Source organism: Lontra canadensis, unplaced genomic scaffold (assembly GCF_010015895.1).
Source record: "Lontra canadensis isolate GAN:19392208 unplaced genomic scaffold, GSC_riverotter_1.0 scaffold177, whole genome shotgun sequence".
Lineage (NCBI taxonomy): Eukaryota > Metazoa > Chordata > Mammalia > Carnivora > Mustelidae > Lontra > Lontra canadensis.
In genome coordinates this window covers 1,168,335-1,183,334 of record NW_022631171.1, presented here as the reverse complement: position 1 = coordinate 1,183,334, position 15,000 = coordinate 1,168,335, and the positions used below count along the sequence as shown (strand labels likewise).

Sequence of the window (15,000 nt, the reverse complement as noted above, 5' to 3'; positions counted from 1 at the left end):
CTGTCCCTGGCTTTTGTCAGACCCCTGCCCTCAATCTGTCTGTGCTTGGGCATGCCTGGCATCATGGTTCTGTGTTTTAGCTCTGGCCAGGGACTGGGATTCAAAACTCCAAATCTTAAAGGGCCAGGCAAGACTCAGACCCTCTCCCTTACCCCACAGTAGAGAGCCTCCTGATATGCCTTGTTCCATTCTGTCCCAGAAAAGCAGTTTCAGGGCTTATGCAGGGTGGCTGGAGTCTGTTGTGCCCCAGGAAAAGCTGAAGACCAGGTTTTCTGTCCTCTGTGTACACATCTGTCTGCCTGATGAGTGTTGCTTGGTGGGCCTTTCCTCTTTAGAGTCAATACATAGCCTCATCCAAGTATACTCAGGACAGAGAGTGCAACCCAGGGGTTCCCCACTGCAGCATCTTTTGTGAACCCTATACGCTGCTTGCTCCCCTGCTCTCTCACTCTCCCTGACTTCCCTACACTAAGAGGGCTGCCTCCCCTTTAGGGCACCATGGCTTTTCTCTCCCCTAATTCATGTCTTTGAACTTTGCAGCAGCCATGTTCTGTCTGAAGAGTTTTACAACTGAAGAGGGTGTAGGAGCTACCTCCCACCAAATTATTTGTAACTAATTATAAATTATTCAATACAATTGAAAATGACAGAACCTTAAAATCCCAGTCTCAAGGGTTGGGAGCCTTAAATCCGTCACCAAGGGAATCAGCAAAGAGGGTATTGATTGGGAGGAGAGAAAATTGGTAGGGCTGGTCTTTAAATATCCCAAAATTTAGTGTTTGTGTTTCCTTCAGTTATAGTTTCCATTTCTAAAATACTCTAAATCACAGAGTCCTGGGGGCACCTGGGTGGCTCTGTTGATGAAGCGTCTGCCTTGGGCTCAGGTCCTGATCCCAGGGTCCTGGTTTGGAGCCCCGCATCAGGTTCCCTGCTCGGCTAAGGAGCCTGTTTCTCCCTCTCCCTCCACCCCCTGCCTCATGCTCTCTCTTGTACTCTCTCAAATAAATAAATAAAATCTTAAAAAAAAGTTAAGTTGTGCAGATTTTCTTAATCCTCAAATCAAAATGATTTGTTGATTCAGCTATGTTTGAGCTATGAGGCTAGCTCAGAGTGCCCTGCTGCTCTGCCATCTTAACTCCTCCTCTGTAAGATATGTTTTTAAGCAGGAATTGAAACCACAAAACATCTTTCTTGACCACAAAGTCAAGAAAGATGAATTTTTAAACAAGATTTTATTTACTGGGCATCTGGATGGCTCAGTGGGTTAAGCCTCTGCCTTCAGCTAAGGTCATGATCTCAGGGTCCTGGGATCAAGTCCTGCTCAGCAGGGAGCCTGCTTTCCCCTCCCCACCCCTCCTGCCTCTCTGCCTATTTGTGATCTCTCTGTGTCAAATAAATTAATAAAATCTTTAAAAGAAAGATTTTATTTACTTATTTGAGAGAGCGAGCAAGAGAGAGTAGGGGGAGGGGCAGGGGGTAGGGAGAGAGAGAATCTCAAGCAGAGTCCCTGCTGAGTGGAGAGCACCATGTGGGGCTCGATCTCACAACTCTGAAATCGACCTGAGCTGAAATCAAGAGTCAGAGACTTTTTAAAAAAAAGTTTTTATTTATTTATTTGACAGAGACAGAGCGAGAGAGAGAACACAAATAGGGGGAGTGGGAGAAGCAGGCTTCTCGCTAAGTGGGGAGCCCAATGTGGGGCTTGATCCCTGGACCCTGAGATTATGACCTGAGCTGAAGGCAGATGCTTAATGACTGAGCCACTCAGGCACCCCAAGAGTCAGAGACTTAATTGACTGTACCACCCAAGCACCTCAATGGAGATGAATTTTAAACTTATTTAAAATTCAAAAATATTTTCTGTTCTTTCTGTATCTAGTCTACTTTGTTCATTTATGTGCAGTGATATTACAGTTTTAACTTGGGAAATAACCCACCAATGGAGTAAATGATGACCTATCCAAATTTTGAGTCCTTAATAAAATCATTGTAACTTGCAATTGAATTATAAATGATTCATTACTTAGAGATGTTAGTCTCTTCCTCAAATAGGTAACTGTTAGCAGACCAAGATTAAAAACAATATACTTAAAAAGAATTAAATGTTGATCTGAAAAATTATTGTTTATGTGGGTTTTTTTTTTTGTGCTTTTACCAAATACTGCTACTTAGAACCATATTCATTTAGTGAATCAGAAAGTATATGTGAGCCAGTGAAATGCAGGTAAAATTTAGGTGAGAGGTAGAGTATGCTTGTTTTGAGCTAAGAATTAATTGTTTTCCAAATCCTCTGTCTTTCTGCTAGTGTTATATGCTGTTCTTTTGATATCTTTATCTGCCCTGATTTTTCTATCATAATATTTAGGAGTAACCTGATTTTATTTGTGTGGAAAAACATTGGGAACGGTAGGTCAGAGGTGCAGGCTCAGATTAAATGTAATTTAGATTGTTACATCCTGCAGGGTTGGGATCTGCTAGCTTGGCTCACTTGACTTAAAGCTAATCACAATAATTAAAGGTGATTTTATTTTATTTTATATTTTTAAAGTTTTATTTAATTATTAGAGAAGGAGAGAGAGCATTCACCTGTGCATGTGCTTGTGCTGGTGGGGAGCAGTGGAGGAAGAGGGAGAGAGAGAATCTCAAGCAGACTCCCCACTGAGTGTGAAGCCCAATGTAGGGCTTGATCTCACAACCCTGACATTATGACCTGAGCCAAAATCAAGAGTCAGGTGCTTAACTGACTGTGCCACCGAGGCCCAGTCAGTTTAAAAATTTAAAAAAAATAAAAATTTTTTTAAAAATAAAAATTTTATTTTTAAAGTACGTATGCTTGCCCCCCTCATCACCCTGGACCCATAATAACAACTGGAGGAAGAAAATCACACTGACTGATGGGACACAGAATGAAAGGTTGAGAAGCAGTGCAGAGTAGTAAAATGCATTCCGATTAATGATACTTCTTTTCTTTTTTAGGAAAATCACCAGCGGGTTAGTATTTTCTTTGACTATGCTAAACGCAGCAAGAACACTGCCTGGTCCTACTTTCTGCCAATGTTGAATCGGCAGGATCTCTTTACTGTTCATATGGTAAATTTTGAATTGATCAAATTTCTGATTTGGGGAAGAAACACATTTGGGCTGTTTATGACTTGGTAATGTCCCAGTTCCCAGAGGAGTAAAGGCTGTAATGTTAATTTTTCAAAGCAGTGTTTCCTTATTGATGGTTAGTAATGTGGGGATATTGGGAAGACAGAGGAGATGGAGTTGCTTTGATACAGTTAAAGTTTTGTAGAGTATTTGTAGAGTTCATTAGCATAAAATTCTTTGCTAGACTACATGCAAAAAGAGCTTTAGATTGTGATAGGATTAACCTATGTTTTGCTATAGAAATAAAATTTTGTTTAGAAGTAGCCACTGTGCTTAATTTTTTTTATGCTTAATTTTTATTTTAATTTAGTATTACTTGTTTTTTAATATTTTAAACACACTCCTGTTTTAAACTTATCCTGAAAGACTATCTTTGGAAGCCTTAACACTGACCATATTATGGAGTATAGAGAAGGTATGAGAGGAGAGTTGAGAGAGTAAATCTTTGTACAAGCCTTTTCTATTCCCAGCGTGGAGTGGGCTGCAGTAGCAGAGCTTCTGAGGCTGTTCATTTCAGTAGATGTCTTTAAACTTTTCAAATCAAGAACTGCTGTTAGTAAAACATTTTTGAGCATGTGAAAAGAAATATTTAAAAATACATTTTGACTGTATTGCAAAATATATTTTTAAAAATGAAATACAAACTTATTTGGGAGGAGTTGAGTACTGAAAAAAAATCACAGCAAAGTGGTTGTGAGTCCTGCTTTTAAAGGTATATGATGTGATTTTAGAATCAACCAATGTAGTATTCAAATACATTTCTTATTTTTCAGGCAGCAAGAATTATTGCAAAGTTAGCAGCTTGGGGGAAAGAACTAATGGAAGGCAGTGACTTAAATTACTATTTCAATTGGATAAAAACTCAGCTGAGTTCACAGGTAAAAGATGCTCTATTTTTTTTTTAGTATCTTTGAAGGGAATGTGACTCCCATATTAAGCTATTAGTGAAATTACAAAAAAGTTATATTAAAATTATGCTGTTTTGAACTTGATAAGTAAGTCAAACTACTCTCAGGTATGGTAGTATGCTTCACTTTTTCTTTCACTGACTAGTTTCAACTCAGACCTGTCTTCTGCCACTTGGGATTTTCCTTTCATGCTTTTCAGTGGGCAAGGAGTCTCTTCCTTTCGGGTTGCTACCAAGCTTACATAGGTGGAAGAACTGAGAGGAGTTGCACATTCCAGACAGCATACTCCTGTAAGGCTTGTAAGAAGGAAAAAGGAAACAGTATAGTAGGATAAAGAGTGTAGGCAAGCTTCAGATTGAGAGACTTCAGGTGCAGCTCCCATGTCTGCCTTGGAGACTCTGAACTTTCAGGATTTGTGCAGGAAATCTTGGGTTTGGGGAGAGCTCTTCGTAAGTTTCTAGTGGGATCATTTATGTCCTTCTGGTCACAAAACCAGGCCAAGCTGTCTGACTTGTTACACCAGTAAACAAACTGTCTCTGGGTGCTGTCAGGGGAGTTTTACAGACAGCACATTACACAGATCATTGCTTAATCAATCCAGTTATTCTGGTCTTTCTCAAGAGTCCATACCAGGCTTCCAGGTGCCCCCAGGTAAGCCTGGAACTGCTGGGTATAGCTGCGAGGTAACCATTGCACAGTGGCACCTTCCCAGGATTTACTGTCACTTAGAACATTTGGTCCTAAGGTTAAACATGAAGCCTGCTTAGTGGTCATCTTGGTTGCTTTCAGACCTCTCTAGCTCTACTTCTCCATGAAGAAAATAACTTGGTGATTAAATGATGGGGAAAATGACAGGTTTTCTGTTTTTGTCTTCATGGTTCCTTGGACAGGCAAAAGATAGGACACTTATGGTGGCTTAGTGGTTCTTTCCTTTAGGCTTCCAGTGACTAATATTAGTAGTAAGGGGGAACTGGGAGTGATCCTCAGAAAGGGAGTGAAATGAAGGTGGGTGGGGAAGGAGTATTCTGGGGGAGAAAGCATAAAAGAGAATGAGATTTTGGTGTGGGAATGTCTTATGTGAGGAATGGGACCAGGAAAATAATATAGGTACTTAGTGCATTGTAATAGTGTTCGATTACAAATAAATGTCTATTTGAAATAAATTTTTGTAATTCAGATTTCAGGTGACATTTTAATAGATTTTAATTTGAGACATAGGAGAGACACCATGACATTTACTTGGGTTTACTTTTTGTCTTATCGTTCCTTGCCTTTTTGGGGAAATCTAATTGTCTTTTATATTTGGCTAGGGATATTTTGGAGTGTATTGAACATTATTATTTTTTATGTCAATAGCATAAATTTTAACAGTCTGTATGGATTAGTTTTTTTTTTTTTTAAGATTTATTTATTTTAGAGAAAGAGAACTTGAGAGCAAGGGGAGGGGCAGAGGGAGAAGGAGAGGAGAAGCAGACTCTGTTGAGAAGCAAACTCTTTTGAGCATGGAGCCTGTTGCAGAACTCGATCCTACAATCTGAGCTGAAACCAAGAGTTGGATGCTTAACTGACTTGAGACACCTAGGCGCCTATGGCTTAGTTTTCAGAGGTATTTTTACAAGAGCCACAAATTTTCAGATTTTACTGAATTTGTGAGGTATTTAAAAAACATACTTAGAACATGAAAAATAGGTATATGAAGATGAACTTTTAAATTTCTAGGTGTGTATCATTTAGGGTCAGAATGCTTAACCTCCCCCCCCTTTTTTTTCTTTTTTGAAATTAGTTCTTCCTTTGAACAACTTCAATCTGTTTTAGCATTAGCTTTATGGTAATGGTAGTGAGGCTGTGTTGTAACTGGATTCATAAAATGAAAATTGGTAGAAAAGAATGTATACTGTAGTTTGCCACTAACATTTTGGGTTGTTTCATCTTAGATTTTCCCTCACAGAATAACATTTATATTGTGCCTTGCAGATGATTTATTACTTTTGGAATGATTAACTATGGTTATAACTGTGTCCAAGAATTGGGGGGAATATCTTTATCATCGCTAGTGGAAGCAAAATACTTCAGTGTCTAGAACAGTCTTCATTAGAACAGAGCTTCTTGGTATTAGATAAATGCTTTAAAAGACCTTTTCTTTATCTTTCTGGTACATTCTTCATATCATCAAGTCTTTGGCTTTAAGTAGTTCTGGTTCAGTGTTTCTGCTTTGCAAGTCCTGCTACAAAGTGACTCTTCAGGGTGCTTAGGCCCCTTCTGGCTTTGCCTCTCAGAGTCTGGTCACTGCTTCTGCTAGGATCTGAATTGCGCTGTCTCTTTTGCTATGGACAGACACTTAGTCCATAGCTTTCTATCAGGACCAAATTACAGACTTCTTGTTTAAGGAATGAAACCTGGGATTATTTGGCATTCTGTTTGCTGTTTGCTTAAATGTCATGTGATGACACTAGATCTCTTTTTCTCTATTGTTAGTGTTTTCTCCCTCATAAAAAGAACCACAGTTTCATAATTTTAATAGAAATAAACTTTCAAAAGTCCAAGTTAGTTGCAAGTTTGGATATTTTGTTGACTTTATAGTGACATTTAAGAGCTTTTTCTTTTTTGGTAGTTTAAGTATTCTATATGGGTTGCAGGTGGCCTCATGCCTGGCAATTAGTAGATAGTAAATAAAATCAGTTTGAATAAAACTAAATAAAAATTTCCTTTCAGAAATTCATTACTACTTTTCTCTTGTACATTCAACCTTTGGCTTTCTACCTTAACTTTTCTTCAGTCATTTTTATATATCATTTAGACATTATATAACATGTGAAGTTCTGATTGTCATTATGACTTGCTAGGATTGCTGTCAATAATCTAAGTTCTGTGTAGAGTCTTCCCATTACTAGACACCTATTTTAAAAGCTTTGCCACATAATATATTGTAGATGGTTCAGTTTAAGATAGTCCTCTTACTTGAAAAACAATTCAGTAAGTAAATTCCGAGACTTGGAAATTTGTACCAGCTTCACTTACGAAATTTAGTGGAGCTTAGTATTCAGTTTATTATTGTTCCATTTTTAATTAAGTTGTCTGGAAGAGTGTAATATTTAGAATATTTTGTGTCATCCCCATGCTTTTTATTAGCTGATGATACTCCATTAAGTAGGATTAGGAAAAAAAATATATAAAATTTGCTTAGCTCCCTTTCATAAGCTGATAAATTAGGATAAAATTAAAAACAAAACTAAGTAATAAGTTATTTATTTCATAATAGAAACTGCGTGGTAGCGGTGTCGCTGTTGAAACAGGAACAGTCTCTTCAAGTGATGTAAGTATATTCCTTCTTAATTCACTGGCCTCCTAACACCATGAATATAAGTTATTTTGAGTCATTTAAATTTTTAAGATGTTTACTAATTCCCCAAATGTAAATCCATATTAACCTCCAGTTAGGTTAATAGCATTGTAAAAACTCTATATTTATGTATATGTAAATATTTATGGTCTATTGGTAGACAGGAGACTTGTTCTCCCCTGTTGCTCTTCTTTTCAGGTCCCTTTATCTTAGACCTGAGAATCAAGACAAGAGTCTGAATTCAGATGTACAGCTGGAGTAAAAAATCATAAAGTTACTCTCTTCATGCTTTCATTGCTTGATAACCTGTCCAACATCTGCTTAACAGATATGTGAACAGTGTGTAAGGAGTTGAAAACATTTCAGTTTCCTGATGGGATAAAGCTCGTTACTCGCACAGTGTTGTTCAAGGCTTTATGTGGGGATATATGTTGGGCAGAACCCCTACCTGCCCTTTTTTTTGGCCAAACTCTCCCCACATTTTTGTAGAGCCAAAAGGGTAAAGGTTAAAATTAATCATGTCTCCCCAAGTTTCCTTCTTGGTTGGACTTATCTTCCCCATTTGGGAGCAGTTTATCTTTGTTATATTCTGAATACTTCAAGAACTGGCAATAAGTTTGGACAAGTAAGGGTTGGCATGATTAGAGCTAATTGAGAATAAGATAGGGAAAAAAGAAAGTTAGAAATGTAGGTGAGGTGCATCTATCTTCATTAGTGGGAAATATCTCTGGGAAACTGGAAGGCATCTTCAGAGGGTGGGGTCTCCCACCTGCCTGTGGTAGACCTAAATGAAGCTGTGTAGGAGCCATTTCATATCCATATTAATTAACAGTACTTCTGTAATCAGCATGGAATATATCTGTTTGTGTGCTCTGACACTGACACTGACAGCAGAACCCATTTTCAAAGCCAAGAGCAGGGCTTCTCTTGGGGAAGGTGTTGAAGGACTTGACAAATAGTGTGTTAGGCCAGAAAATGGCTGTTAACCTTCTGAAGAGGAATCAGAACAAGGTGTAGAACTACATGAGCAATCTTGGGGTCAGAGTGGGGTAAGGAGGTGATAGGTTGGAAGTCTAGATATGCAGTCATAAGCACATGTTTAAATTGAGAATCTTTTATTTCATGACTTGAATTTTTACGGGTTTGAAGTTCTGAAAAATTATTTAATTCATGTTTTGGAATTATTGATACATTTTTAAAAAGGTGTTTACAGAATTATATATCTTAAAAGCTTATTTGAGTGATTAACGTGTTTGTAAATTATTAAAGCTTACATAATGACTTGCAAGTTCTGGTGACATGATGTTCTCTTCTGTCCAGTGTATTCGAAAAATAAAACTAATTAATTGAATTGGCATACATTAGTCAAAGTGGTTTACCTGGTAGACTCCTACACATACATCCCAAAGAGAATTAGCATCAGAGGTAATAGTGGGTAAGGAAAAGATGACCTTTGATTTTTGACCTTCTTCCCTTTCATACCCTTCAAACTTTAAACATACTTGCTGTATCATCCTGAAGGTTCTTACTTTTTCAGATGGCTATCAACTTGGAAAGCAGACATTAATAAGTTGAGCGTAACATGGTAGCTTCTGCTCTGATATGATTTAATAGGGGAATCTGAATTGGTAACTAATATTGAGCTCTTACTACGTGCTCGGCACAGGTTTATTCATTTACATTTACATCTCCTTGAAATATTCATACTTCCTCTCTTGACTTAGGTCTTACTGTAAGCCACACTGTATAGATGGGAGCAGTGAGGCTGCACAGAATGGCAATACCAGGTTTTGTGAAGTCATTCAATTAATGAGTGGCAAAAACCCCAAAGGAAGGAATTGTTTGCCAAGACAATTCCTTTTGCGGCAATAGAAGTTGCAGTTGGGTCTTTAGGCATTCTCCAAGGCGCATAGCCTGCTCAGCCATGTAAAAATATTGGTATTATATTTTAAAAATCCCTTTCAGTTTTCCAAGAGCATAGAAAAGCAGTTTGGGAAGTTGCATTACACGATATTGCCACTTGATGTCAGTGTAAAACAAACACAAGTTTTATACTGCAAAAAGGGAAATAAGAATGATTCAACAGTCTTACCTTTAAAATGGTCACGGAAGCATCATTGTAAGTTATGAGTGGATCATTAAAAACGTTTTTATTTAAGTGATGTTATATAAGTAGACTTTCCTTAGCATGCATTATGTTGTCTTTGCCTGGAGATGAAAATCATAAATGATACCAAATCTTAACACACTTGCCTTAAGCTGCTCAGTTCTTTACTAACTGTCTAATGTGAGTACTCAAGTCTTCTGAGAAAGCTGCACAGCTGTGAACATTGATTAGTGCTGATGCCCTGATAAGAAGATGAATACGGTGATCTCTCAGAAGCTTTGCAGCATTTAGTAAGAATCTGGGAATTTCTTGTTTGTTTCTTTTCTTTTTCTTCTGTCCAGCTTCACTTAAACTTGTGTAGGAAGAACCAAGGTGATTCCTTGTCTGACTGTGTCCTGATCTCTGGCTGTTTTGTTGTGGATACAGTTTGGCATTAGTTACTACTAGATAAACATCGTTTCATTAATAGTAAGTAAGTTGATGAAGTTGCCAGGTTCTCCTTATTATTTCTTCTTGCATTTTAATGTTCTGGAGCAGTTCTGTCCATCAGTACTTTCCATGATGTTGGAACTTTCCATTATGGTAGCCACTGTTTGGCTATTGAGGACTTGGAAAGGTGGCAAGTGAGGAAATAAATTTTCAATTTTGTTTAGTTTTTTAAATTATAAGTTTTTTTTTTAAATTTTATTTTTTATAAACATATAATATATTTTTTTCCCCAGGGTTACAGGTCTGTGATCGCCAGGTTTACACACTTCACAGCACTCACCATAGCACATACCCTCCCCAATGTCCATAATAACCCCACCCTCCAACCCCCCTCCCCCCAGCAACCCTCAGTTTGTTTTGTGAGATTAAGAGTCACTTATGGTTTATCTCCCTCCCAATCCCATCTTGCTTCATTTACTCTTCTCCTACCCCCTTAACCCCCATGTTGCATCTCCTCTCCCTCATATCAGGGAGATCATATGATAGTTGTCTTTCTCCGATTGACTTATTTCGCTAAGCATGATACCCTCTAGTTCCATCCACGTCGTCGCAAATGGCAAGATTTCATTTCTTTTGATGGCTGCATAGTATTCCATTGTGTATATATACCACATCTTCTTTATCCATTCGTCTGTTGATGGACATCTAGATTCTTTCCATAGTTTGGCTATTGTAGACATTGCTGCTATAAACATTTGGGTGCACGTGCCCCTTTGGATCACTACATTTGTATCTTTAGGGTAAATACCCAGCAGTGCAATTGCTGGGTCATAGGGTAGTTCTATTTTCAACATTTTGAGGAACCTCCATGCTGTTTTCCAGAGTGGTTGCACCAGCTTGCATTCCCACCAACAGTGTAGGAGGGTTCCCCTTTCTCCGCATCCTCGCCAGCATCTGTCATTTCCTGACTTGTTAATTTTAGCCATTCTGACTGGTGTGAGGTGGTATCTCATTGTGGTTTTGATTTGTATTTCCCTGATGCTGAGTGATATGGAGCACTTTTTCATATGTCTGTTGGCCATCTGGATGTCTTCTTTGCAGAAATGTCTGTTCATGTCTTCTGCCCATTTCTTGATTGGATTATTCTTTGGGTGTTGAGTTTGCTAAGTTCTTTATAGATTCTGGACACTAGCCCTTTATCTGATATGTCGTTTGCAAATATCTTCTCCCATTCTGTCAGTGGTCTTTTGGTTTTGTTAACTGTTTCCTTTGCTGTGTAAAAGCTTTTGATCTTGATAAAATCCCAATAGTTCATTTTTGCCCTTGCTTCCCTTGCCTTTGGCGATGTTCCTAGGAAGATGTTGCAGCGGCTGAGGTCGAAGAGGTTGCTGCCTGTGTTCTCCTCAAGGATTTTGATGGATTCCTTTTTCACATTGAGGTCCTTCATCAATTTTGAGTCTATTTTCGTGTGTGGTGTAAGGAAATGATCCAATTTCATTTTTCTGCATGTGGCTATCCAATTTTCCCAACACCACTTATTGAAGAGGCTGTCTTTTTTCGATTGGACATTCTTTCCTGCTTTGTTGAAGATTAGTTGACCATAGAGTTGAGGGTCTATTTCTGGGCTCTCTATTCTGTTCCATTGTTCTATGTGTCTGTTTTTGTGCCAGTACCATGCTGTCTTGATGATGACAGCTTTGTAGTAGAGCTTGAAGTCCGGAATTGTGATGCCACCAACTTTGGCTTTCTTTTTCAATATTCCTTTGGCTATTCGCGGTCTTTTCTGGTTCCATATAAATTTTAGGATTATTTGTTCCATTTCTTTGAAAAAAATGGATGGTCCTTTGATAGGAATTGCATTAAATGTGTAGATTGCTTTAGGTAGCATAGACATTTTCACAATATTTATTCTTCCAATCCAGGAGCATGGAACATTTTTCCATTTCTTTGTGTCTTCCTCAATTTCTTTCATGAGTACTTTATAGTTTTCTGTGTATAGATTCTTAGTCTCTTTGGTTAGGTTTATTCCTAGGTATCTTATAGTTTTGGGTGCAATTGTAAATGGGATTGACTCCTTAATTTCTCTTTCTTCTGTCTTGTTGTTGGTGTAGAGAAATGCAACTGATTTCTGTGCATTGATTTTATATCCTGACACTTTACTGAATTCCTGTACCAGTTCTAGCAGTTTTGGAGTGGAGTCTTTTGGGTTTTCCACATACAGTATCATATCATCTGCGAAGAGTGATGGTTTGACTTCTTCTTTGCCGATTTGGATGCCTTTAATTTCTTTTTGTTGTCTGATTGCTGAGGCTAGGACTTCTAGTACTATGTTGAATAGCAGTGGTGTTAACGGACATCCCTGCCGTGTTCCTGACCTTAGCGGAAAAGCTTTCAGTTTTTCTCCATTGAGAATGATACTTGCGATGGGTTTTTCATAGGTGGCTTTGATAATATTGAGGTATGTGCCCTCTATCCCTACACTTTGAAGAGTTTTGATCAGGAAGGGATGCTGTACTTTGTCAAATGCTTTTTCAGCATCTATGGAGAGTATCAAATGGTTCTTGTTCTTTCTTTTATTAATGTGTTGTATCACATTGATTGATTTGCAGATGTTGAACCAACCTTGCAGCCCTGGAATAAATCCCACTTGGTCGTGGTGAATAATCCTTTTAATGTACTGTTGGATCCTATTGGCTAGTATTTTGGTGAGAATTTTTGCATCTGTGTTCATCAAGGATATTGGTCTGTAGTTCTCTTTTTTGATGGGATCCTTGTCTGGTTTTGGGATCAAGGTGATGCTGGCCTCATAAAATGAGTTTGGAAGTTTTCCTTCCATTTCTATCTTTTGGAACAGTTTCAGGAGAATAGGAATTAGTTCTTCCTTAAATGTTTGGTAGAATTCCCCCAGGAAGCCGTCTGGCCCTGGGCTTTTGTTTGTTTGGAGATTTTTGATGACTGTTTCAATCTCCTTACTGGTTATGGGTCTGTTCAGGCTTTCTATTTCTTCCTGGTTCAGTTGTGGTAGTTTATATGTCTCTAGGAATGCATCCATTTCTTCCAGATTGTCAAATTTGTTGGCATAGAGTTGCTCATAATATGTTCTTATAATTGTCTGTATTTCTTTGGTGTTCGTTGTGATCTCTCCTCTTTCATTCATGATTTTACTTATTTGGGTCCTTTCTTTTTTCTTTTTGATAAGTCTGGCCAGGGGTTTATCAATCTTATTAATTCTTTCAAAGAACCAGCTCCTAGTTTCGTTGATTTGTTCTATTGTTTTTTTGGTTTCTATTTCATTGATTTCTTTTCTGATCTTTATGATTTCTCTTCTCCTGCTGGGTTTAGGGTTTCTTTCTTGTTCTTTCTCCAGCTCCTTTAGGTGTAGGGTTAGGTTGTGTACCTGAGACCTTTCTTGTTTCTTGAGAAAGGCTTGTACCGCTATATATTTTCCTCTTAGGACTGCCTTTGTTGTGTCCCACAGATTTTGAACCATTGTGATTTCATTATCATTTGTTTCCATGAATTTTTTCAATTCTTCTTTAATTTCCTGGTTGACCCATTCATTCTTTAGAAGGATGCTGTTTAGTCTCCATGTATTTGGGTTCTTTCCAAATTTCCTCTTGTGATTGAGTTCTAGCTTCAGAACACTGTGGTCTGAAAATATGCAGGGAATGATCCCAATCTTTTGATAACCGGTTGAGACCTGATTTAGGACTGAGGATGTGAATTATTCTGGAGAATGTTCCATGTGCACTAGAGAAGAATGTGTATTCTGTTGCTTTGGGATGAAATGTTCTGAATATATCTGTGATATCCATCTGGTCCAGTGTGTCATTTAAGGCCTTTATTTCCTTGTTGATCTTTTGCTTGGATGATCTGTCCATTTCAGTGAGGGGAGTGTTAAAGTCCCCTATTATTATTGTATTATTGTTGATGTGTTTCTTTGATTTTGTTATTAATTGGTTTATATAGTTGGCTGCTCCCACGTTAGGGGCATAGATATTTACAATTGTTATATCTTCTTGTTGGACAGATCCTTTGAGTATGATATAGTGTCCTTCCTCATCTCTTATTATAGTCTTTGGCTTAAAATCTAATTGATCTGATATAAGGATTGCCACTCCTGCTTTTTTCTGATGTCCATTAGCATTGTAAATTCTTTTCTACCCCCTCACTTTAAATCTGAAGGTGTCTTCGGGTTTAAAATGAGTTTCTTGTAGGCAATATATAGATGGGTTTTGTTTTTTTATCCATTCTGATACCCTGTGTCTTTTGATTGGGGCATTTAGCCCATTAACATTCAGGGTAACTATTGAGAGATATGAATTTAGTGCCACTGTATTGCCTGTAAGGTGACTGTTATTGTATATTGTTTCTGTTCCTTTCCTTTCTACTACTTTTAGGCTCTCTCTTTGCTTAGAGGACCCCTTTCAATATTTCCTGTAGAGCTGGTTTGGTGTTTGCAAATTCTTTCAGTTTTTGTTTGTCCTGGAAGCTTTTCATCTCTCCTTCTATTTTCAATGATAGCCTAGCTGGATATAGTATTCTTGGCTGCATGTTTTTCTCGTTTAGTGCTCTGAATATATCATGCCAGCTCTTTCTGGCCTGCCAGGTCTCTGTGGATAAGTCTGCTGCCAATCTAATATTTTTACCATTGTATGTTACAGACTTCTTTTCCCGGGCTGCTTTCAGGATTTTCTCTTTGTCACTAAGACTTGTAAATTTTACTATTAGGTGACGGGGTGTGGACCTATTCTTATTGATTTTGAGAGGGGTTCTCTGAACCTCCTGGATTTTGATGCTTGTTCCCTTTGCCATATTTGGGAAATTCTCTCCAATAATTCTCTCCAATATACCTTCTGCTCCCCTCTCTCTTTCTTCTTCTTCTGGAATCCCAATTATTCTAATGTTGTTTCATCTTATGGTGTCACTTATCTCTCGAATTCTGCCCTCGTGGTCCAGTAGCTGTTTGTCCCTCTTTTGCTCAGCTTCTTTATTCTCTGTCATTTGGTCTTCTATATCGCTAATTCTTTCTTCTGCCTCATTTATCCTAGCAGTGAGAGCCTCCA

At 38.0% G+C, this 15,000-nt stretch overlaps 1 protein-coding gene across 3 annotated transcripts in view; it reads left to right on the top strand.

Annotated features, from left to right (window-relative positions):
* Positions 1 to 15,000, top strand: part of ATP6V1H (ATPase H+ transporting V1 subunit H) — a 144,696-nt gene that overhangs the window by 18,148 nt on the left and 111,548 nt on the right. For 2 of the 3 annotated variants that reach the window (XM_032846579.1, XM_032846580.1), the window contains exons 5-7: positions 2,977 to 3,090; positions 3,924 to 4,028; positions 7,318 to 7,371. In XM_032846579.1, coding sequence (XP_032702470.1) covers positions 2,977 to 3,090; positions 3,924 to 4,028; positions 7,318 to 7,371 — 273 coding nt within the window. The remainder of the gene's footprint in view (positions 1 to 2,976; positions 3,091 to 3,923; positions 4,029 to 7,317; positions 7,372 to 15,000) is intronic. The other variant, XM_032846582.1, reaches the window with a different exon arrangement.